This window comes from Syngnathoides biaculeatus, chromosome 2, assembly GCF_019802595.1.
Source record: "Syngnathoides biaculeatus isolate LvHL_M chromosome 2, ASM1980259v1, whole genome shotgun sequence".
NCBI lineage: Eukaryota > Metazoa > Chordata > Actinopteri > Syngnathiformes > Syngnathidae > Syngnathoides > Syngnathoides biaculeatus.
Window position 1 is genome coordinate 26,027,832 of NC_084641.1, and position 23,275 is coordinate 26,051,106.

General features: G+C 45.7%; 1 protein-coding gene across 1 annotated transcript; it reads right to left on the reverse strand.

Annotated features, from left to right (window-relative positions):
• Positions 1-106: 106 nt before the first annotated feature.
• LOC133513142 (glutaminase kidney isoform, mitochondrial-like) lies at positions 107-22,899 on the reverse strand. Its single transcript, XM_061843576.1, has 19 exons — positions 22,688-22,899; positions 19,354-19,441; positions 16,951-17,072; positions 14,930-15,059; positions 13,939-14,018; positions 13,677-13,840; positions 13,193-13,251; positions 8,324-8,356; positions 8,173-8,231; positions 8,022-8,088; positions 7,842-7,892; positions 6,126-6,302; positions 5,903-6,034; positions 5,742-5,834; positions 5,612-5,673; positions 5,349-5,425; positions 5,196-5,259; positions 3,749-3,950; positions 107-2,026 (listed from the first exon to the last, which is right to left on the reverse strand). The coding sequence occupies exons 1-18, from the start codon at positions 22,897-22,899 to the stop codon at positions 3,794-3,796; spliced, it is 1,827 nt and encodes a 608-aa protein (XP_061699560.1). The 3' UTR covers positions 107-2,026; positions 3,749-3,793.
• Positions 22,900-23,275: the final 376 nt, after the last annotated feature.

A 23,275-nucleotide genomic window follows, 5' to 3' on the forward strand; every position in this document is an offset into this window, starting at 1 on the left:
CTCGTAAAATTAAATACTCCACAGTACAGTACCTTAAATGTGGAGCAGTATTATGATGCCTAACTACTTAGTATTAATATTCTTCTTCTTAGCTAACACTAAGGATAAGCTAACGCTAGCGAGGCCGACATTGGACTACAAGTTGGAAGACTACAACGAGGACCGTGAGAACTTAGAGAACGCTGGACACGTGGACACAACCCTCAACTTCAACTTTCTCCAATCAGGCTGTGTGAAACACTGCAGGGACATTGTGGTTTGAATCTCTTTCATCTCTTTTCCTTCTATTGTCAGGTTTACCAATTAGACCTTCATGAAACTGGACAAAAAGGAAGCAAAGACGCCAGTTCAAGTCTCGCAAGGAGAGGAACTGTCTCGTAACATTCACCACTGCACTCTGATTATCCTCTCCTCAGCACCTCTATTTAGTTTCGAGATGGTCCTTATTTACATGGATGGTACAAAAAGGAGACGGCGAGCAAAACATAGTTGGAAACAAAGTGTACTTGTTTGTTCATTTGTGTGTGGAAGATTGCTGAATACATGCGTGGTCATCATTTCTTTAACAGGCAGCAGGTGCTCCTGGTTCTAACAGTTCTGATGATTAGATGTTTTAGTTATTGCTATCTCCTGCTAGGCGGCTGCCACGTTATCTAGAGCAGAGCAAAGCATTCTTCGTTGCAGGCAGAAGCAAAGCATTCTTCATTGCAGGCAGGAACAGTTACTGTATTGGAGCAGAGCAAAGCATTCTTCATTGCAGGCAGAAGCAAAGCATTCTTCATTTCAGGCAGGAACAGTTACTGAATTGGAGCAGAGCAAAGCGTTCTTCATTGCAAGCAGAAGCAAAACATTCTTCATTGCAGGCGGGAACAGTTACTGAATTGGAAGCAGATGAATGAGAAATTATATTCACAATTGTTCGTCCATCTATCTTCACATGTATTCGGACCCTTACTTTAACTTAGCCCTGTTAGTTTGTGAATTGTGTATCTTGTGTGTTGACTTTGTATATTTGATTGTCTTTATTTGGCTATCTGCAGCCCTATGGGGAGTACAAGCTAGTGCAATCTGTAGGCCAGTCCCAAGCCCGGATAAATGCAGAGGGCTGGATCAGGAAGGGCATCTGGCGTAAAACTGCCCCAAACACATATGAGTGTTCATTATTCATATATGACTACAAATAATATATGAATATGCTCAATGACCATATCAGTAATGCTTCCGCAATTAATTGATTGCGTAATTGAATGGAAAATATACTTACATCCAATAACCGAGATATTGTCAGTTACTGATGTATGTTATGTTCATTATTATGTTTGTTTCTGTTAATATACTTAGATAGTTGATTGTCATATAGTAATATATAATTTAAATCGCTGGTTCTCAACCGTTGTCACCCTGGACCCGCATGTTCTTAATGTTGCCAGGTTGTGACCCACTTTGATTAAAGTTAAAAATAAAATACCCTTTTTAAAAATAGCCCTGGAAAACATGTATATCATATATTTAAAAACACAACTGCCTATACTTACATTTCCAAAATGCCTCTGAGACCACTTTATTAAGAAACCGAAGATGAAAATCATTCCAATGTGAAAAAAATGGCAGTATAGGAAAATTGCACTACAAAAGACCACTCTCCTCCATTTGATCATAGTTCTATACCCCCCACCCAACATATTAGGGTTTTTTTTTTTACGATGCCTATGTCAAAGCGGCAGCACGGTGGAGCAGCTGGTAAAGCATTGCCCTCACAGTTCTGAGGACCTGGGTTCGATTCCGGCTCCGCCTGTGTGGAGTTTGCATGTTCTCCCCGTGCTTGCGTGGGTATTCTCCGGGCACTCCGGTTTCCCCCCACATCTCAAAAACATGCAAGATTAATTGGACACTCTAAATTGCCCCGAGGTGTGATTGTGAGTACGACTGTCTCAATGTGCCCTGCGATTGGCTGGCAACCAGTTCAGGGTGTACCCTGCCTCCTGCCCGTTGGCGGCTGGGAGAGGCTCCAGCACTCCCCACGACCCTCATGAGGATAAAGAGCAAAGAACATGGATGGATGAGTGTCAAAGCAGTTCCCAATTCCAAACAGGTAGACTTCAACTATTTCACCCCAATTATTTTTTGCTTCGCTACAAAATTTGCACAAAAGTCGCGACACACTGCAGTCCATGACTAATCTACATGAACACATTTTAGTAACTGGATAAACAAAAAATGTAAAAGAATACAATGAGAAATGGTGTGTAAGTGTAGTGGGTCTAACTCTGCGTTGTGTACTTTTTTAGCAGATGAATATGAAGACGCACACATTGGCTGGTCTCAACTTGGTTCAATCCTCTCTGTTACACTCAGGAATCTGTATTATAAAGGAGACATTCACGGATGTTCACAGATTTCTCTTCACGATTACTTTCAAAACTCTTACACTCAGGAATCTCACAAACAGGAGCAAATATATCACATGAAGAAATAACGTGATTTACAGAAGAAAAGCATATAAAAAAAAAACTTGCATAAACTCACATACCTCTACTACAAAGGAGACACATTCACGACTGTTCACAGATTTCTCGTCACAATTAGATTCAAAAATCTGCAATATCAAGAACACGGTCATTCGCACCGCACAAACAACACGGTCGTCTAACAACGCACACGGACCTCGACGTCTCCACTTCTCGAGGTAACGAGTTTGTTTGAAATTAATGAAACCATTTCAACACTGCACCTCTGTGACGACTCCCGCTTTGCGTACGTTTTAAACTAACTTATATTCACATTCTACAACAAAACAATGAAAATATGCGGACGAGAACAAAACGCTTCCACTCGGGAATCTCGCAAACAGGAGGAAGTACTTCGTCCTGCCGCGCGATAAGTGTGGCTTCAAAATAAAAACGAGCAGCCTACTTCCTGTGTTTCTCAGATCTTCCACCCTTAAAATAAACATTTTTAAACACACAATTCCTGATACCATCAATAGTGTTGAAAAAAAATGAAAAAGAATAAACGACAGAGAAATTGATGCCTTTCAAAATAAAAGTGCACTTCCGTGTCCTGTTCCTATTATAGCGCACAACATCAAACTATTGCACAAGGTCTTAATTGAGCATACCTCCTTCTGGTGTGTGACGAGAGCCAGTATTTTTCGCTACTTGTACCCTCCCTGCTAAAAATGTTCTCTAGAACATTTCTAAAGAATTTCTATAAAATTCTGAGGGTTCCTTCTGATATATCGACACATGAGCTCATATGTCTCATAAAGAACCCCCAGAATTTTTCTGTGCAAGCTGTCCGTGACCTTTTTCTTGGTCCCGACCCGCCATGAGAATCGCTGACTGTGATACTTTAAAGTATACATTTACAACACTCCAAACTACAATGTTAAGCATGATATGAAAACATGAAAAAAATGCAATCTTTGTAACACCAGACAGATGTTTTAGTCCAAGCGTCCATTTGCCGTACTGGCTGTCTCTCGTGTCACCGGTGAGCTCGAGCCGAAGCAATTGCAGGGCACATCCGAGCCTTCCCGCCCACGGAATAAAAGCATCTTTTTGCGATGCATAAAGTACCCGGAGAACATGAAATCATCACACTCGAGATGCTCCAACAGATATTGGATCCCGGATCTCCTGACTGGAGGAGTCACATGCTAATTACTACGTCACAATAAAGTGTGCAGGGGTACCTAATATTGTGACAAGTGATTCGACCTAAAATCCCACATTAATCATTTGTTTACTTTTGTAATTCTCGAGTGCTTCACTTGTGACCCTCTTCTGATCCCTCAGTTGATGCTCTTTAGTGAGTCCACGGGGTTCTTCTGCTCCTCTTTGGGGCTCGACGACTCGCCGTCGGTGTACACGTGCTGGTACTGCTGCAGGATGGTGGCGATGACGTGATGGCCGAACTGCCTGGCGTCATCCAGTGGCGTGTTTCCCCATCTACCAAAAGAACACCAGGTTAGATATCAGATGGACCGCTACAGCGTACTTCGAGACAAAGACTTTTTTGGCGTCTCTTCTATTACCGTAAATTTCCGGACTATAGAGCGCACCTGATTATAAGCCTCACCCAGTACATTTTTAAAGGAAACAACATTTTGTACATACATAAGCCGCACCTGTGTATAAGCCGCGTGTGCCCACATTGAAACACGAGATATTTACAAAGAAAGACGGTACATAGAGTTTTCAAAGTTTTAATCACATACCTTAGCTTTTCTTTCCAAACAGTGCCTGTGACACGGTAGTAACAGAGCACTAACAGATGCTTCACCTTTCTTGTTGACAGTCCTGGTGAGGGGCAGGTCACGCCAGAGGTACCTCATCCATATTTATGATGTCGACTGGTCCGACGGAATTCTCTGCTATCTTTGTTTTGAATGAATTTGTGAAAATTTGCGACTTGATCCTCGTAGTCGAAAGGGAGTTGCTGCACACTGGAAACACTTCGGCCATCTGATCTCTCTGTGTGTTCAACCAGTCTTCAAGACTGTTTTCCCGTTCTTGCCACCCCTTAGCTCAGTGGTTAGAGCATTGGTTTGGTAAAGCAGGGGTCGTGAGTTCGTTTCTCACTGGGGCCTCAACTCCCCGAGAGGGTTTGCGTCAGGAAGGGCATCCGGCGTGAAAACTGTGTCGAACAAATGCGAGCGTTCATCTGAGATGACACGCTGTGGCGACCCCTAATGGGACAACCCGAAAGAAAGTTGTTGTTTCCAGTTCAGGCCACCTGCTTTTTTTCATCTTTTTACATCGCTCCAGTTCTTCCCATTGCCATTTCCAGCATCTCACCATCGATCATTTATGCCCAGTTTACGTGCAGCAGCTCTGTTTCCTTCTTTATCGGCCTTCTCGATTGCTTTTAACGTGAAAGCTGCGTCATGCGCATTTCTTCTCGCATTTTCCATGATGAGGGCCTGTTCATGCTAATTTTCTTCATGCACAAAATGCAAAGTTAGATTAAACTTGCGTCTTCCTCGACACATACATACATACCACCTGTCTCACTCTTACCTTTTCTGCTCGAGCGCCTCTGGCGGCCGTTAGAAAAAAAAAATGCAGAAATTAGCTGCATCATTGCTTAAGCCGCAGGGTTGAAAGCGTGTGCCAAAAGTCGCGGCTCATAGTCCGGAAACTACGGTAAGTATCATACTAATGAATATTCAATATAAATTGCACACTGGCTACCTGTCCTTGATAAAAGGATTCACTTTACATTCCTCAGTCAGGAAGATCACAGCGTCTACATGACCTAAAAGAAAACGTACGATAATACGATAGTTACAGTATGCATATACATAAATGCGTAAAAACTCAAAATAAGAGTCTAAAGAGAGTCACCTTCTGAGGCAGCGATGTGGAGCGCTGTCCGAGAGTCGTAGTCTCTCTGCTCCATGTCCAAAGTTGAGAGCGCAAACCTGCAGTTCAAGAACAGATGGAACGAATAGACTGACATTGTTTGCCATTAAAAAAACTATAGCTATATAAAACATCTTCATAATTAGCAAAAACTATACAGCTCACGGTCTTTGAAATAACATTTTGGAATGAGTTTTGATACACAAAAAAAACGTTCTTTGTCGTATCAAGAACTTGACTGATACCTCCTGAGAGCAGAGATGTCGCCGCCGTAGGCCGCAAACATCAAGTTTATGACTGACTTGTTCTAAAAGATGGAGATGTAATTATAATGATGATGTTCTGAGACCGGATGCAGCTTAGGCCTGAACTCACTGGCTCGTCATCTAAGCTTCTTCTGGGGTCGTGCTTCTTGGTGAAGTGTCGAAGGTTGTCGTAATGGTGGAAGTTAAAATGAGACACCAGCTCCTAGTAAGTCCAAAAACCCTTTCAATCATTCTTGGAATCAAGTCCCGACCAATGAAAGTGCGACGTACCTGGCAGAAGTGAATCCCACGGACGCTGTTCCCGAGGCGGTCCAGAGAAGGGGACCAGCACATCATGCCCATGACGTTGGGCACCACCAGGAGCACGGCACCTGAAACCCCAGATTTGGCGGGCAAACCCACCTGGACAGAAAAAACAAACCAAGTATCTCTTACCTCCATCTGATGGAAATTCAACCAAGCCGTAGGCGACCCCTTCCAGAGAGTGACTCACATGGAAGGCGAACTGTCCGGAGAAGTCGTACATCCCGCAGGAATGCATGAGACTCAGCGTGTTCCGAACCGCCTCTGTGCTCAGCACACGGTCGCCGGTGATTGGACAAATCCCTCCGTTGGCCAGCGTGGCGGCCATGACGCTGCCCGACTCACATGTCATCTCTATGGAGCACAGCTGGGATGAAAAGGTCGCAGTCGTTAAAGACCAAACAACCATGGACTGATTTTACACTTGAACTTCTCGAACAACTCCAGATAGAGTGAAAATATTTCTAGTTCTTGTAATAATGTAGACCAGGGGTCACAACACGGTTGCCCGCGAAGACCACTTAAGGTGCCCGCAAGGCACGTTCCAAAAATAGCACAGGTCACAAACTGTTATTATTATTATTATTATTATTATTGTTAGCGGCATGGTGGCACAGCTGTACTCACAGTCACACCAAGGGGCAATTTAAAGTCTCCAATGAATGCATGTTTTTGGGATGTGGGAGGAAACCAGAAAGCCCGGAGAAAACCCACACAAGTATGGGAAGACCATGCAAACCCTACACAGGCAGGGTCGGGATTCAAACCCCAGTCCTCAGAACAGTGAGGGCAACGCTGTACAGCTCGTCCCGTTGGTCAGGACGAGAGCACATGAATGATCAGGGATGGAAGAAGGGGGTGGGGTCTCCAAGTGGCATCTTCACAGGACTGATCTGTGATCTCTCCCCAAGGAAACCTTAAATTATGCCCCCATGGTATAATAACATACTCCGAAGTAAAACAGAATATATGTGCATGACTGTGAGGGACGGAGGAGGAAGTGTGAAGCTCCAGGGATAAGAGATACCAAGGGTGGACGACTTCAAATACTTGGGGTCAACAATACAGAGCAATGGAGAGTGTGGTAAGGAAGTGAAGAAACTGGTCCAAGCGAGGTGGAACAGTTGGCGGAAGGTGTCTGGTGTTCTATGTGACAGAAGAGTCTCGGCCAGGATGAAGGGGAAAGTTTCTAAAACTGTGGTGAGGTCGGCAATGATGTACGGATTACAGAAGGTGGCACTGAAGAAACAACAGGAAGCAGAACTGGAGGTGGCAGAAATGAAGATGTTGAGGTTCTCGCTCGGAGTGAGCAGCTTGGATAGGATTAGAAATGAGCTCCAAAGAGGGACAACCAAAGTTGGATGTTTTGCAGATAGGGTTCAAGAGAGCAGACTTCGATGGTTTGGACATGTTCAGAGGTGAGAGAGTGAGGATATTGGTAGAAGGGTGCTGAGGATGGAGCTGCCAGGCAAGAACAGCGAGAGGAAGACCCAAGGGAAGGTTGATTGATGTTGTGAGGGAGGACATGAGGACTGAGGGTGTTAGGGAGGAAGATGCACGAGATAGGCTTAGATGGAAAAGATGATACGCTGTGGCGACCCCTAACAGGACAAGCCGAAAGGAAAGGAAGAAGAAGAAGGCGTAATAACGTACTTTGCACACTTGACCTCATAGACTTGCTAAAACCAGATTCTTCTTCTCTTCTGTCTTACTGTCAGAGTGCTTGACTAGCATGCAGCATTTAAAGAGAATGAAACGAGCCCCTTTGATTGGACAAGACCAAACCAGGCTATGTTCACGTCCACAGCAGTGCAAGCGACCATCTGCCTCTGTACGTCGTTCCATCACATATCATGCTGAAATTATGCTCGTCACAAAAATGTAGCCTTTGAGTCAGAAACCTCACCTGGAAGTAGAAGTCAAGGGCAGCAGTCATGTCAGCGTTCTCAGGGAAGCACTAAAAGTCAAACATTTTCACATCAGGCAGACTTCATTGGCACTTCCTGAAAACAGTATTGCAGTATTTATTCCCCCCCCCCCCCAAAAAAAAAAAAAAAAAAAAAACTACACACAAAACAAAAGTTACCTTTTTTTCCTTGAGGTAATAACCAATTGCATAATTCCTGTCGCCTGTCTCCCTCTCTGATTGGAACCTGTGAGCACATCACAGGTCTGAGTAAAATAAAATAAAATGAAAAATAAAATATAAAATAAAAGTAGCAGCTTCTTCTACGCACGTTGCATTGCTGAAGCCGACATACTCGGTTCCGGCCGTACGCTTCAAAAACTCCATTACCTGCGAACCATGTGAAGGCGATGGCCAATTTGGGAAATTGGAAACAAGTCTATATTTGAAATGAAAAACAAACAAACAAAAAATGGACTCACGTAGTCGAACCGCTCAGCTTTATTTGAGTCAGGCTGGAAAAAGCAGAAGACAAACATGACAACTTTGTGACAGTAGGTAGCGCCAAGGACATCTATCAGCCCTACAGGTGGCAGTGTTTGAGTATTTTGACGGGTCACATTATGTCATGATCGATATAAACTGCAAAAGTATAAAAAGATGACATCATTCAGTCAAAATTATGACATATCACTGTCAATTTTACAGTTTTCCATTTTCTATCCATCCCTAACTCTCTTCTCGTACACTCACTCACTCACTCGCCATATATATACAGTGAAGAAAATAAGTATTTGAACACCCTGCTATATTCTCCCACTTACAAATCACGGAGGGGTCTGAAATTTTCATTGTCGGTGCATGTCCGCTGTGAGAGACATAATCAAAAAAGAAAAATCCAGAAATTACAATATATGATTTTTTTAATGATTTATTTGTGTGATACAGCTGCAAATAAGTATTTCAACACCTGAGAAAACCAATGTTAATATTTGGTACGGTAGCCTTTGTTTGCGATTACAGAGGTCAAACGTTTACTGTAGCTGTTCACCAGGTTTGCACACACTGCAGTAGGGATTTTGGCCCACTCCTCCACACAGATCTTCTCTAGATCAGACGGGTTTCTGGGCTGTTGATGAGAAACACGGATTTTCAGCTCCCTCCAAAGACTTTCTATTGGGTTTTTGTCTGGAGACTGGCTAGAGCACGCCAGAACCTTGATGTGATTTTTACAGAGCCACTCATTGGTTTTCCTGGCTGTGTGCTTCGGGTCATTGTCATGTTGAAAGACCCGGCCACGACCCATCTTCAATGCTCTGACTGAGGGAAAGAGGTTGTTCCCCAAAATCTCACAATACATGGCCGCGGTCATCCTCTCCTTAAAACAGTGCAGTCGTCCTCTTGTCCCATGTGCAAAAAAACACCCCCAAAGCATGATGCTACCACCCCCATGCTTCACAGTAGGGATGGTGTTCTTGGGATGGAACTATGGAATTATGACCAAAAAGTTCCATTTTGGTCTCATCTGACCACAAAACCTTCTCCCTTGAATACGCTCATCATCCAAATGGTCATGGGCTGATTTAAGACGGGCCTTGGCATGTGCCGGTATAAGCAGGGGAACCTTCCGTGCCGTGCATGATTTCAAACCATGACGTCTTAGTGTGTCACCTTGTCGCAGTCACTTCGAGTTTGATCGTCATGTTTAGCTTCTATTTTCTGATTGCTCCAACAGTGGACCTTTTTTCACCTGGGTGCTTGGCAATTTTTCCATAGCCCTTTCCAGCCGTGTGGAGTTGTACAATTTTGTCTCCCTTTGTCTTTGGACAGGTCTTGGCCATGTTGCAAGTTTTTAGTCTTACCGATTGCATGGGGTGGACAGGTGTCTTTATGCAGCTAATGACCTCACACAGGAGCATCTGATTCAGGATATTACGTGGAGTGGAGGTGGACTTTTAAAGGTGGACTAACAGGTCTTTGAGGGTCAGAATTGTAGCTGATAGACAGGTGTTCAAATACTTATTTGGACCTGTATCACACAAATAAATTGTTACATAATCATACATTGTGATTACTGGATTTTTCTTTTCAGATTATCTCTCGCACAGTGGACGTGCACCTACGATGAAAATTCCAGACCCCTCCATGATTTCTAAGTTTGAGAACTTGCAATATAGCAGGGTGTTTAAATACTCATTTTCTTCACTGTACATATAAGGTTTTGGAGCTAATATCCTGGCGCATGAGCAAAACATGCACTTTGCATCTCCCCTATGAAGTTTTATTATGCAAACAGTTAGCACGACTGCCTCACTAAATATAGTGTCAAGCAAGTCAATGAGTGTCAAGCAACAAGGACAAACGTGACACGCCCACTCCTGTGGATGCTCTGATTGGTCAGAACACACACGCCTTCAAAGGGTTACTTGAGTCAGCTGTGAAAGCGAAGCCAAACTCAACGTGTGGAACACACCCACGCACATTGTTTGTCCGCGCTACGGGCAGGTTTGACGTCCATCTTGTCAAACTGCGGCGTTCAAAGTCCGACATTTGCACCCACCATCAGATCACTCGACAGACTAAATACATACAAGTGAGTGTGCAGACCGTTTTGGCTGAATAATCTGTTTCACGCGCACAATTTGGTCATCTGGGTCGACGCCAGAGTGCTTTTATGAAATTTTCTGGATGATCACATGATCTCTCGTTATACTCATAAACGAGTTCACTGGTTCACTCGTTCATTGTTCTTTTTGATCCTCTCAGTACGCTTCAAATACTGACATTTTCTTTACCTATTTTCCCCACACATTCAGTTCACAGCCAGGTGCAGCTTTCACGCTACTACCTCAAAAACCTGAGCAAAGACATCTCGATAAAATTGTCTTTTTTTTTTTTTTTTAAATGATAAATTCAAACAAAAACTTTTGTCCTGAATGTGCAAACGGAAATATGCAACATGGTATGATGGGAACGATGGTGAAAGAACAATGATAACTCTGCATTCCTACCAGTTCTAACTATATCCATCCATCCATCCATTTTCTTTGCCGCTTATCCCCACGAGGGTCACTGGGAGTGCTCGAGCCTATCCCAGCTGTCAACGGGCAGGAGGGCGGGGTGCACCCTGAACTGGTTGACAGCCAAACTCACAGTCACACCTAGGGGCAATTTAGAGTGTCCAATTAATGTTGCATGTTTTGGGGATGAGGGAGGAAACCGGAGTGCCCGGCGAAAAGCCACGCAGGGACGGGGGATGACATGATAACCACACAGGCAGGGGCGGGATCGAACCCGGGTGAAATGAAATGAAAAATGAAACCGTTCTTTGACGCCAGAACGAGCACGTTCTCAATTACGTTCATCAGGCAGAAACGAACCAAGTTCATTTAATATTCACACAAATTTTTAACGAGCTCATGAACTTTCGTTCACCGGACTCGTTCAGTGGTGGGTTGCTTTATGCTCCTGGACGGCGGACTGCTCCGTTTATCCAATCGTGATGTGAAATTGTGACAATGACATGTTCTGTTTTCACACTTTTATCCAGATTCAAAAGTCAGGGGATTCATAGTTGAGTGGAAATTTGCATTTCCCTTATAGGATCCACGCTAACTAATTAATTGGAGACTCTAAATTGCCCTTAGGTGTCATTGTGAGTGCGAACGCTTGTTTATTTCTATGTGACCTCCGGTTGGCTGGCAACCAATTCAGGGTGTACCCCACCTCCTGCCTGATGACCCCGTGACCCTTGTGAGGATAAGCAGATCAGAAAATGGAAGGATGCTAACTGTATCTCTCATGCCCTTCATTACAGTATTGTAATGTAAGAGGCCCTGTAGCTCAGTGGTTAGAGCACTGGTTTGATAAACCAGGGGTTGTGGGTTCGTATCCCACTGGGGCCTCCACTCCCTGAGAAGGGTTGCGTCAGGAAGGAGATGACACGCTGTGGCGACCCCGAAAGGGACAAGCCGAAAGAAACTTACTATTACAGTATTGTAATTTCTGGCCTACAAGCCGTGACTTTCTTCACATGTTTGCAACCCTGCGGTTTATACGGTGAGCATTTTTTCTTACAGCCATAAGGGGGCACTCGAGCGGAAAAGGTAAGAATGACACCGGCGGAATATATGTGCTGAGGAAGTGACTTTTACCGGCCCTGTTAGCGCTGCGCTAGCGTGTTGCTTCTGTGTTACTGGCGTGTCTCAATGATATTTACCGGTGTGACGGTCTGAGCGCTCCCGGTGCTGAAAAGTCTCCTTGTGATTAATGCACATGCGCGTATATTTTGTAAACTTCCGGCCAGTTTGAAAAATCCCCATCCACGCTTCAACATGTGCCGTTCGACAACTTGTCGCCGAGCGTTCGTGTTCGCTATGGACGTCTCAGAACACAGCGAACGTACATATATGTGTTTATCTTTTTAGCAACTTTTGTTTTAAGGTTAGGTTAGCGTTAGGGTTAGGATATAACGTGTGTTAGCTACCTCTATGTAGAACAGTGGTTCCCAAAGTGGGGTCCACGGATCCCCAGGGGGGGACAAAACGTCTTTCCAGGGGGTCCGCGACACGATGTCCGAGACAGAGTAATGATAAAACGTTTTTCACAAGTGTGAGCCGGGGTTTTCAACTCTATTAGATGTGAAGATGAAAAAACCAAATCATCTGGAAGCTAATCATGATGTGAGAATTGCCCTTTCCAGTGTCGAACCACGTTTTGATTTATTGTGCAAAAATAAAAAGCAAGAGCACGTGAGCCACTCAAATTGAGTATTTCATTGCACCAGAATGGCATAGCTGTGTCCAGCACTACATTACTGGCGAAAGTTGAGGTTGGGGGTCCGGGAGCTTTTTGAATGACTCACTGGGGGTCCGGGCCCAGGTTGACTTTGGGAACCACTGATGTAGAAGAAGGGGAACTATGAGACCGGGGGATTTCCCAGGAATCGTTTGCTACTGTATGTACCCAGAGTTCCCCTGTTAGTAACGTGTGCACATTATTCACAAGGAGACTTTTCAGCACGGGGGAGCGCTCACACCGTCACACCGGCTCTGTTAGCATTAGCACTAGTGCGGCGCGAGCGTTAGCGCTAGCGTTAGCGCAGCGCTGTGTACCGTCTTTCTTTGTAAATATCTCGTGTTTGAATGTGGGTTTCAGTGTGGGCGCTTGCGGCTTTTACACAGCTGCGGCTTACGCATGCGCCAAATGGTATTTCCTTTACAAATGTACTCGGTGAGGCTTATAACCAGGTGCGCTCAGTAGGCCGGGAATTACTGTAGTCAGATTGACGGTGTATCTGGTAAAATAAAAACGGCATCGTCCATTACTGGCGAGATGCCTGCGGCGTTTACCTTTATCAAAGAGCTGATAACGATGGCCCCGGCATTCACCATTGGGTTGTGGGGCTTATCTGTGCAAAAAAAAAAAAAACAAAAAAAAAAAAAAACGTGTTATCAGCCAGTAATATAACAGCCCCCTGCCGTTATGTTACTGCGATCAAAAGTAGTACTTCGTAGCCACTTATTTGAACGCATTCTTCATTTGTGATGTAATAATGAAGGATCACGCTTGGGTGAAAACTTCAAACCTGGTTTGCTACATTCTTGGTTTGGACTGTTTGCTACTTGCTGTCAGATTCTTTTCTTTTTTCTTTTTTTTGTTGTGTGTTTACATTGTTAAAAGTTATCCGGTACACCAAAATACCAGATCTGTCCTTTTTTTGCCTTGCTCTTTCACAGTGCAGTCCCGAGAGAATGGACCCAAATCCACTGCAACATTTGAAAGACAACCTTAAATTCTAAAAGAAAGATTTAGTCAGTGTAGAATCTCGTTCACCTTCCTCATTCAGGGACAGTTTGTTGAACCTGAATCCGCTGGGCTCCTTGCCCACGAATCGGTGGACGTGCTCGCCGCCGAGCTCGTGGACAGCGATGGCGTACTCCAGCGGCTTGATGCACGACTGCAGACAGAAGGGAACCTTGGTGTCACCCGCCGAGTGTCTGGGCGGACGTCGGCGGGGAAACACGGAAGAGTTGAGATGGCGCAGATGCCGGATGATGACGGAATTGGACCCGCGCGTTTCTAAAATGATGCGTACCTTTGTCCGTCAATGGTGCACAGAGACGCGCCCCAAAGGTCAGGGCTGAACTTTGCAAGTTGAGGAATGTAATCCGCTACCTGCATGAAGACCAGAACAATGAAGTGAGCCCACCTGGAAGGTACCCAATGTACTTTGTCTCAACTGTACATTCGCCAACCACAACATTAGGTACCCTTGCATGTGTTTTTCCCATGTGTTAAAAATGACTTTTCAAACGACAAAAATGCTTAATTTTGATTGCTGAGATGGACAGATTGAACAAAATGGCATTCCAATTCATCCGTCCATCCATCCGTGCGTTTTCTGAGCCGCTTATTCACACAAGGGTCGCGGGAGGTGCTGGAACCCATCCCAGCTGTCAACGGGCTGGAGGACCCCGAACTGGTCGCCAGGCCAATCGCAGGGCACGTCGAGATAAACAACCGCACTCATGATCACACCTAGGGGCAATTTAGAGTGTCTAATTAACCCTCTGTTGGCCCATGTTGCATTTTTGCACATGGTACATTAGGACTGATAACATACCCGTCCCAGTTTCGTTTACATCTTTTTTGCCCTTTGTCGAAAAAGAAGTATTTCCTTGATTGTGGCCTGTTAGGACACATTTATCTCAATAAGGCAAAAAATTGCCACCCTGCCCATGAATGGGTTAATACCCTGTGTTGACCCGTGTTGCATTTTTACACATGGTACATTAGGGCCCCCTTGACCTGGAACTTGGTTGACAGATGGTTAATGTTGCATGTTTTTGGGATGCGGGAAGAAAACGGAGTGCCCGGAGAAAACCCACGCAGGCACGGGGAGAACATGTAAACTCCACACAGGGATTGAACCTGGGTCCTCAGAACTGTGAGGCCAACGCTTTACAGCTGCTCCACCGTGCCGCCCACTTCGATTCATTTTAATATCATAGCCGGGTTACGGAACAAATCAAACTTGTAAGTCAAGGTACCACATTACTAAATACTGAAAGCGGAACGTCTGTTACTTGTCCTCCATCTTGCTGTCGTGCACTGTGGTATATTTCATCAATCTTCTGAGTGAACACGTGAAAGTCTGGGATGATGAACATTTTTCGGAAGGCCTTAGTCAGCAGCATGATGTTGTTACCTACACACCTGTGGGAAGATAATAGATTTGTAATTAAAGGGGGAAAACGCAAAAAAAAACACTTGAGACTATTTTGGGAACAGCGGGTGGTGCAACCGTGCACCAGTGGAGGGTTAGAGTGGTGTCGGTCATTCCGTAAACCGGCCCAGCCTGAAATATCTGGGGGTGGGCGGACTGCGCCACCGTGGGAGTGTTGACAGCCAATCAAAGCGGCGCCGCCGCATATTCCCCGATTCGTAGCGGAAGGGAGGATGCGTAGTCACAGCAATCTGTGCGTGAGAATATCACGGCAACAGAAAATGGCGTGTAGCTACCCTCATTAAATACACAACGAGCTGGTGACTGACTGCAAATCTCGGTATCTGTTCGCCTGTGCCCCAATCAAATTCCACCAAAGCGCATCAAGACTTAGACTGAGCGGGCGTGAATCCGGAGCGACTTTCCGCCATCGCCAGGCACATGTCCGAAGACGCCGCCTTGCGCCGCCGGTGCAGACTGGGCTGCCAAATTGGCAAACATTCGCAAGTGAGGATATGGCACCATTTGCATCCCACTGTAGATGTGGGGGGAGGGGGGGGGGGCATTATTTTCAAGTTCTGTCTTCCACCCTTTCCAGTATCTTCCTCCAAGGGATGCTTCCAATTTACAGTAACAACTGAACTCAGACCCCCAACCCCCCCCAAAAAGAAATCTGCAGACCCATAGTCCAATAAGATTCTAGCGTCAGGGTACCAGAAGAAGAAGAAAGTAGAGAGGGCTTAAATTATTTTATGTGGGTCATTTTCTAAAATCCGTCCGTCCATTTTCTTCACCGCTTATCCTCACAAGGGTCACGGGTAGTGCTGGGGCCTCTCCCAGCTGTCAACGGGCAGTAGGCGGGGTACACCCTGAACTGGTCGCCAGCCAATCGCAGGGCACATGGAGACAAACAGGCGCACTCGCAATCACACCTAGGGGCAATTTAGAGTGTCCAATTAATTGGAATGCGGGAAGAAACCGGAGTTCTCGGAGGAAACCCCACGCAGGCACAGGGGTGAACATGCAAACTCCACACAGGCGGGTCCGGGATGGAACCCGGGACCTCAGAACTGTGAGGCCAACGCTTTACCAGCTGAGCCACTGTGCTGCCCATTTTCTAAAATCTAACGTAAACAAGGATTTTTTCAGGAAAGAATCTGTCGGGGAATCAGCATAGGGACTGTTGAGGTTCCTTGGGCCCTTCACAGGCCTCGAAGGCACTCGAGTCTTCCTGCACCAGCTCTTTGCTTTGCACGTGTGCGCGTGAAGAGTGCCCGGTGACAGCTGTCGCCTGGAAAACGTGCGTCTGTGTCAGCCCCTGCAGCTCAAATAGCACCCGAGCACTTTCTGGATATCAGCGTCAAAATCTCGAAAGATGCGCGGCTTCGCTCCATCCGTCCGTTCATATTGTGCGGCACGTGTGCTCACACCGGTTGCGGGCCTGCTGGCGCCCATCCCGGCTAACTTTAGGCAGGAGGCGGGGCACGCCCTGAACGATTGCCGGCCAATCACAGGGCACGTATGAACATTCACAGCTCCAGGCAGTTTGGCTTCTTCACTCAACATGGCATGCCTGTTTCTGGAATGTGGGAGGAAACTGGAGTACCCATTGGAAAGCCACGCAGGCACAAAGGAGAACACGCAAACTCCACACAGGCCAGGCTGGGATTTGAACCTGTGAGGCAGATATGCTAACCAGTCACCCACCGTTCCACCTTGACTCAACTCGTTCGTTTCCTCTCGATGTTTACCCTCTGAATGAGTGACGGCTTGAAAGAAGAAAGCAGCTGCGGCGATAGAAGCAGTGCGGGTTCACTGCCGGTATCGTGCCGCCCGTGAGCACGTGAGCGCATTGCGGCGCAGGCAAGAAGCTTTTAATACCTTCGGAAGAGCGCTTTGTCCATCATGACTGGCCCCTGTGACTCGAGTGTGAATTGGCGAATCTGACGCATGCAGTCGCGCAGCCGAGGGTCAGAAGTCCATAGGCCCGTTTTCCTCAAAGCCTGCGCAGAGACAAAGTCGAATGTCGTGTTGTGACAAATGAGAAATGTGCTGTGCCTGATCGGTCTTAAAACTCGCGTTTTAAAAATATGAATAGACAGAAATATGTCTTTTGTTCATTCATCAATTCCAGCAATGTGAAGTGACGAGTGAAACGCTTCCTTGAGAAGACGGACCCTGCTGACGGATATTTTCTTGCAGCAAAAAAATTTCACCCAGGGCAAAAATCAATACGCCTCGGCACCACTTGGGGTCTATCTTTGCATGTGTTCGTAATATACCTCATACAGAATTTCTAATGATTTACAAATGAGCAAATATTCCATCTCCACGCACGGCACATGGATTTTTTTTTTAAATGTTTATGCAGCAACAGATCGAAACAGACAAGAACGCACGTCCGACTGCGCAAATATTGATGCCGAGCGTTTGCTGTGCTTAATTTCGCCACCGCTAGTTCTACGAACAATTTCTACCTGTGTCACTTCTACAAACTTGTGTAGTCATCTGTGAAGCACGAACAAACCACGTGTGTACGCATGGGACACTTCTCTAAGGCATGGAGCTCGTGCACATGCGTGATAAAATCACGTGACTTTTTGTTTACGTCGCCATATTGCCGGTTTAGCAAAGCATTGCTCAATGCTAAGTCGGTTGGAGACACAAAAATGTCTTGTAGCACAACGCCTAGAGTCTTGTCTGATACCGTTACACATTTAGAAGGAGAAAATAAACGAAGGTACCACGTGTGTACACATGGCACACATCTCGAAGGTATAGAGCTCGTGCACCTACGTCATAAAATCATGTGACGTTTGTTTACGTCGCCATATTGGCTGTCTAGCAAAGCATTGTTCAATGCTAGGTCGGTTGGAGACACAAAAATGTCTTATAGCACGACATCCAGAGACTTGTCTGATTCTGCTACACATTTAGAAGGAGAAAATAAACCAAAATACGTGGAAAAATTAGATAAACTCGGCATCGAGGACCCATATTTAATGCGGAAGTTGATGTATTTGCCGATGAGAAATTGGACTGTTAATTTGCTTCCGCTTGTCTTGGACAACTGGATCTACACATGGATCTGGTGAGTAAGTCGTCAAAAGTGTACAAGAGTCTGGACGCACACAAATACTTTGTTGCTGGATCTGCTCTCAATCAGGAATAAATCCCACATAGCGACGGGTTACCGGCTCGCGAACGCGGAAGCGTGTTCGGCCACACTTTAACCTTTTGCCGAAATCCATCGATCTTGTCAGCTCGTATTCAATACAAATACCAATATTTAAATAAATGACCCCTGGTTTTACACAAACTCACATTCATTAACTTTGATTGGGGAAAAAAAAAAAAAAAAAAAAGAGGACGGAGTCGTCTCCACTGAACGTACACGGAAGCGGTTGCGGCCACACCTTAACCTCTCTGCTGCGACAGACGGTTTCTTTTCTTTTTTTTTTTTTTTAGATACGCATTGTTCTCAAATGAGCCACTTTGGCACAATAAATACTTTTTGGTAATTTGAGGGTTAAGTTACCACAAACACGGTTCACCAGATGTCTGGTCTCGATGTAATGTGATGAATGAAGTCAAAGGGTGACCTGCATTCCACAGAAACAACAAAAACTTACATGCTCCTAAAAATAATAACGTGACATGTAACTTGTATCCTGATAAGTTTGTTTGTCTCATCCATCCATCCATTTTCTTAGCCGCTTATCCTCACAAGGGTCGCGGGGAGTGCTGGAGCCAATCCCTGCTGTCGATTGGCAGGAGGCGGGGTACACCCTGAACTGGTTGCCAGCCAATCGCAGGGCACATTGAGACAAACAGCCGCACTTACAATCACACCTAGGGGAAATTTAGCGTGTCCAATTAATGTAGCGTGTTTTTGGGGACGTGGGAGGAAACCGGAGTGCCCGGAGGAAAACCCACGCAGGCAGAACTGTGAGGCCAACGCTTTACCAGCTGCCTGTTATTCAGTTACTTTCAATTAAGTGTCTTTTTGATTTTGTGGCATACGGTCAATAAAGACAGTTTGCTTTAATGATCTTCTTTTTGTGGGTCGCAACTTCTATCCACAAGAAACTTTGAGACCACGTGACTTTTGTTTCAACTTGGAGCGAATTTCCTGCTCTCGCCACTGGGCTCTGAAATCTCTCCAGAAGTTTGAGAAGTCAGAGACGTGTTTGGGCAACACGAGCGACAGCAGGGGCACATGCGCCTGTGTATGGAAAGTCAAACCAGTGTGACGCCGGCAACGTGAGTGTGCTGTTGACTCACTGATATGAACTGTGAGAGGGTGATCATCTCTTTGCCGTCGGTGATAGCGTAGAAAAGTAGGTCTTCCATACTGGACATCAGCCTACTTCTGCCAACACAAAACAAAATACACACAATGGAGTCACCGACACACCCTGAACGATGCGAGGGCCAAAAGCATACATTTGCACACAACAGGTCCTGAAATGCTGGCCAAAAGTGCGAAGTATATACAGGAACAACATAAAGGTTCGTTTTATTTAGTTTAAAAAGTCAAACTATATTGTACATAAGCGTTAAATCGAGCTCGGATGTGCCGTAGGTGTTTCAGAAGAATTTAAGATGGAGGTGGGGCTGCATCAGGGTTCCACGCTGAGCCCCTTTCTGTTTGCAGTGGTAATGGATTGGCCGACAGATGAGGTTAGAATGGAATCCCCTTGGACCATGATGTTCGGAGATGATATCTTGACCTGCAATGAAAGCAGGGATAAGGCAGGGGAATATTAGAAAGATGGAGGCACGCACTCGGAGAGGAGAGGAATGATGATTAGCCGAAGTAAAACAATATAGAATAATACAATACAGAGCAATGGTGAGTGTGGTCAGGAAGTGAAGAAACGGGTCCAAGCGGGATGGATCAGTTGGCGGAAGGTGTCTGGTGTTCTATGTGACAGAAGAGTCTCCGCTAGGATGAAGGGCAAAGTTTATAAAACAGTGGTGAGGCCGGCCATGATGTACGGATTGGAGATGGTGGCACTGAAGAGACAACAGGAAGCAGAACTGGAGGTGGCAGAAATGAAGGTGTTGAGGTTCTCGCTCGGGATTAGAAATGAGCTCATTAGAGGGACAGCCAAAGTTGGATCTTTTGGAGACAAGGTTTGAGAGTGTAGACTTCGATGGTTCGGACATGTCCAGAGGCGAGAGAGTGAGTATATTGGCAGAAGAGTGCTGAGGATGGAGCTGCCTAGAAAAAGAGAGCGAGAGGAAGACCAAAGAAAAGGTTGATGGATGTGGTGAGGGAGGACAAGAGGACACTGGGTGTTTGAGAGGAAGATCCACGAGATAGACTTAGATGGAAAAAGATGGCACATTGTGGCGACCCCTAATGGGACAAGCCGAAAGAAAAAGAAGAGGATGTGTCTATCACTGTAATCGGTGTATCGTGTCACAGTGCAGTGACAAAGGTTCCACATTACTTGAACTATAAGCTGGGATTAAAATGCATAAATGTTTTCAACTAGCCACGAAGGTCCTTAGTTAAGGAGGTTAGCTGTTCACAGAATTCTGCGTCCCAGAATATCAATGGAAAGTCCAGCAGAAGGACAAAATCTGGAAAGAGACGATGCACCCGCTGAGGAGATGGCCATCGACTTTAGAGGATTAGCAAACAGGTTCAAGAATCCGGCAGAAATCCAGAAAGAGTGAAATAAGGAAGAAGTCACAGTTTCAAAAACCACCGCATACCAACAGATCCCGGAGACTGCCCGTGGGATATAAAAACTTCTACGGTACGATACAACCATCCCATTTCTATCCTTTGATATGCGGGTTGTTGGGATAGTTCTCTTGTTTTCATTTTTTCATCTCAGATGGTGACACAACACTAGTCGCCTTTGTTTTACGTTAATCTTTTTCTTCACTCCCTAGACATGACCAGACAACCCTTAGTCAATCTGCCTGGGTCTCCATATGTTCTCGGGCAGACTGTTGACCAGTCTGCCTTTCACCTGGAGTCAGCTGGAGTAGGCTCGAGTACCCTGTGACCCTAGACAGGATAAGCGGTACTGACAATGGATGGTTTTACGTTGAGCCATCCATCCATCCATATTCTACCACTTATCAGGTCACGGGGGCAGTATCTTTAGCAGGGACACCCAGACTCCCCTCTCCCCAGCCACTTCATCCAGCTCTTCTGGGGAGATCCAGAGGCGTTCCCAGGCCAGTTTAGAGATGTAGTCCCTTCAGCGTCTGCTGGGTCATCCTCAGGGTCTCCTCCCAGTGGGATGTGCCCGGAAGACCTCCCCAATCAGATGCCCCAACCACTTCATCTGTCTCCTCTCAATGTAAAGGTGCAGCAGCTCTACTCTGATCCCCCCCCCCGGATGACCGACTTTTTCATTCTGGTTTTACGATTAGCTTTTCTAGATTTTTATAGAAACTATTTAAATGTCGAACAATACAAAAAAAAAAAATCTAAAGCCTCAGGAATCAAGATAATCCATTTTCCGAAGCGAATGTTTTCCTCTACTTTCCGCTCTGTTTCAAGGTCTCAACGCGTATTAATGATTAATTCCGAGCCTCAAGTAAACACCGCTTTAAAGATTGTCATCTGATGACAGATTGCGCCAGTTTTCTTTCTGAATATGGAGATATGCTGAGGACAGGCGTGGAACTACTCCAGTGAGATACAGGCCGGCAAGACGCTCCGTAATCATGAAGAATCTTTAACAGGCTGGCAACAAGTTCTCGGTGGACCTCATCTCTCACCCGAAGAAAACTGGGACACTCTCCAGCACGCCCGTGACCCGAGTGAGGATAAGCGGTGTAGAAAATGGATGGACGGATGTGACGTTTTTGCACAGCAGTGTACAGAAACATCGTTTTCTATTACCATGTCATTTAAAGCCCAAGTGTCATCCCTATAAACGTTCTAAAATAGATATTGAAATGAAAAATACATATAACCTGTGTCATTCGACATTCAAGCGGTCCCCATATTGGCTGGATCTCCTGCCTCTGACGTCACACCCCGACATTCCCCGTTGAAAACACGCTGTGCCACCTACTATGCGTGACGAACGCGCCCCCTCTGACGCGGAAACTCTTTTCGAAGAAGAGAACATCACGCAACCGAGTGAAGTGACCGGGGAAATATTACCCTATCGTTTCAAGCCATATTTAGATGATATGCGGATCACGGCCAAACCAACTCCCCACCCGATCCACCTCCGATCAAACGAGTCCACTTGAGGGCGGTCCCGCCCCGTACGTCACTTCCGAAAACAAATCCCTCGAGAGGATTTTCATGGCGGGAGTCACTGAAAGGCGCATAGGTCAAAATCATCTTTGGTTGTGAAAATACATACAGGTCCATACCGGCTGCCGTTTTTTCATTAATGATATACTAAAAATCATCCCTTTCATGACACTGGACCTTCAATGTTATGCATAATAATCATTTATTGATTAGTACATATTTATACAGTATTGTATGCCTAGTCCCATCAACGATGTTGATCCGTGGCTTACTCAGTACTTCCTGCAGCTGATGAAATTACTCAAGTTCGGCTTATATTCTTGAACACACAAAGTATTATTTATGACCGCACAAGTGTGTCGGCCCGTGATGACCTACTTTGCGCGTTCTTGATCCACGCCAGGACCGGGCTGGATATGAAGGGTTCTGCGGGCGCGAGGTGATGCCGTGACCCGACGGGGCAGAGAGACATCTTGCCGCGTCCCGGACAAAACGCTCCTGGCAGCTCCGACTCTTGTCAGGGCTCCTGCATTTTTAAACCCCCGGAACACTCCCGGGCCGGCGGTCCTCAGAGTTTTCAGAGAATGCATCTCGATAAATCGGACCTAATCTTTAATAATTGAAAAAAAAAAAAAAAGTGGATTTTTTTTTTTTCCAACCCCCCTGAAGTGGATCTTGACTACCGTGACCGGTGCTTTGGGGTGTTCACAGTTTAGCAGCAGCTGCCCTTTCAAATACGTGCTGCTGTAAAAGGGGGCGGGGACACGGTCGATACTGTAAACAACAGCAGCTGCGGAGACCCAACCGGACCTGCTCTGAGCTACTGTGCATGAGCCAACACCGCCTCGGGTTATTGCGCCAATATTTCATTCACTGGAATGTCCGCGTCAGGTACGCCGTCTATACCCTTGAACCTCAAAATGTGGACAAAATAATATCCATCCATCCATTTTCTTTTTTGCCGCT

What these genes read in the sequence shown, in the direction of transcription:
- LOC133513142 (XM_061843576.1), bottom strand. Translation starts at nt 22,899, where the DNA reads ATGCATTCTCTGAAAACTCTGAGGACCGCCGGCCCGGGAGTGTTCCGG. An exon ending in GTCGGCTTCAGCAATGCAAC is followed by an intron (nt 8,089 to 8,172) that starts GTGCGTAGAAGA and finishes ATGTGCTCACAG; the next exon opens with GTTCCAATCAGAGAGGGAGA. An exon ending in GAAGCTTAGATGACGAGCCA is followed by an intron (nt 5,674 to 5,741) that starts GTGAGTTCAGGC and finishes TCCATCTTTTAG; the next exon opens with AACAAGTCAGTCATAAACTT.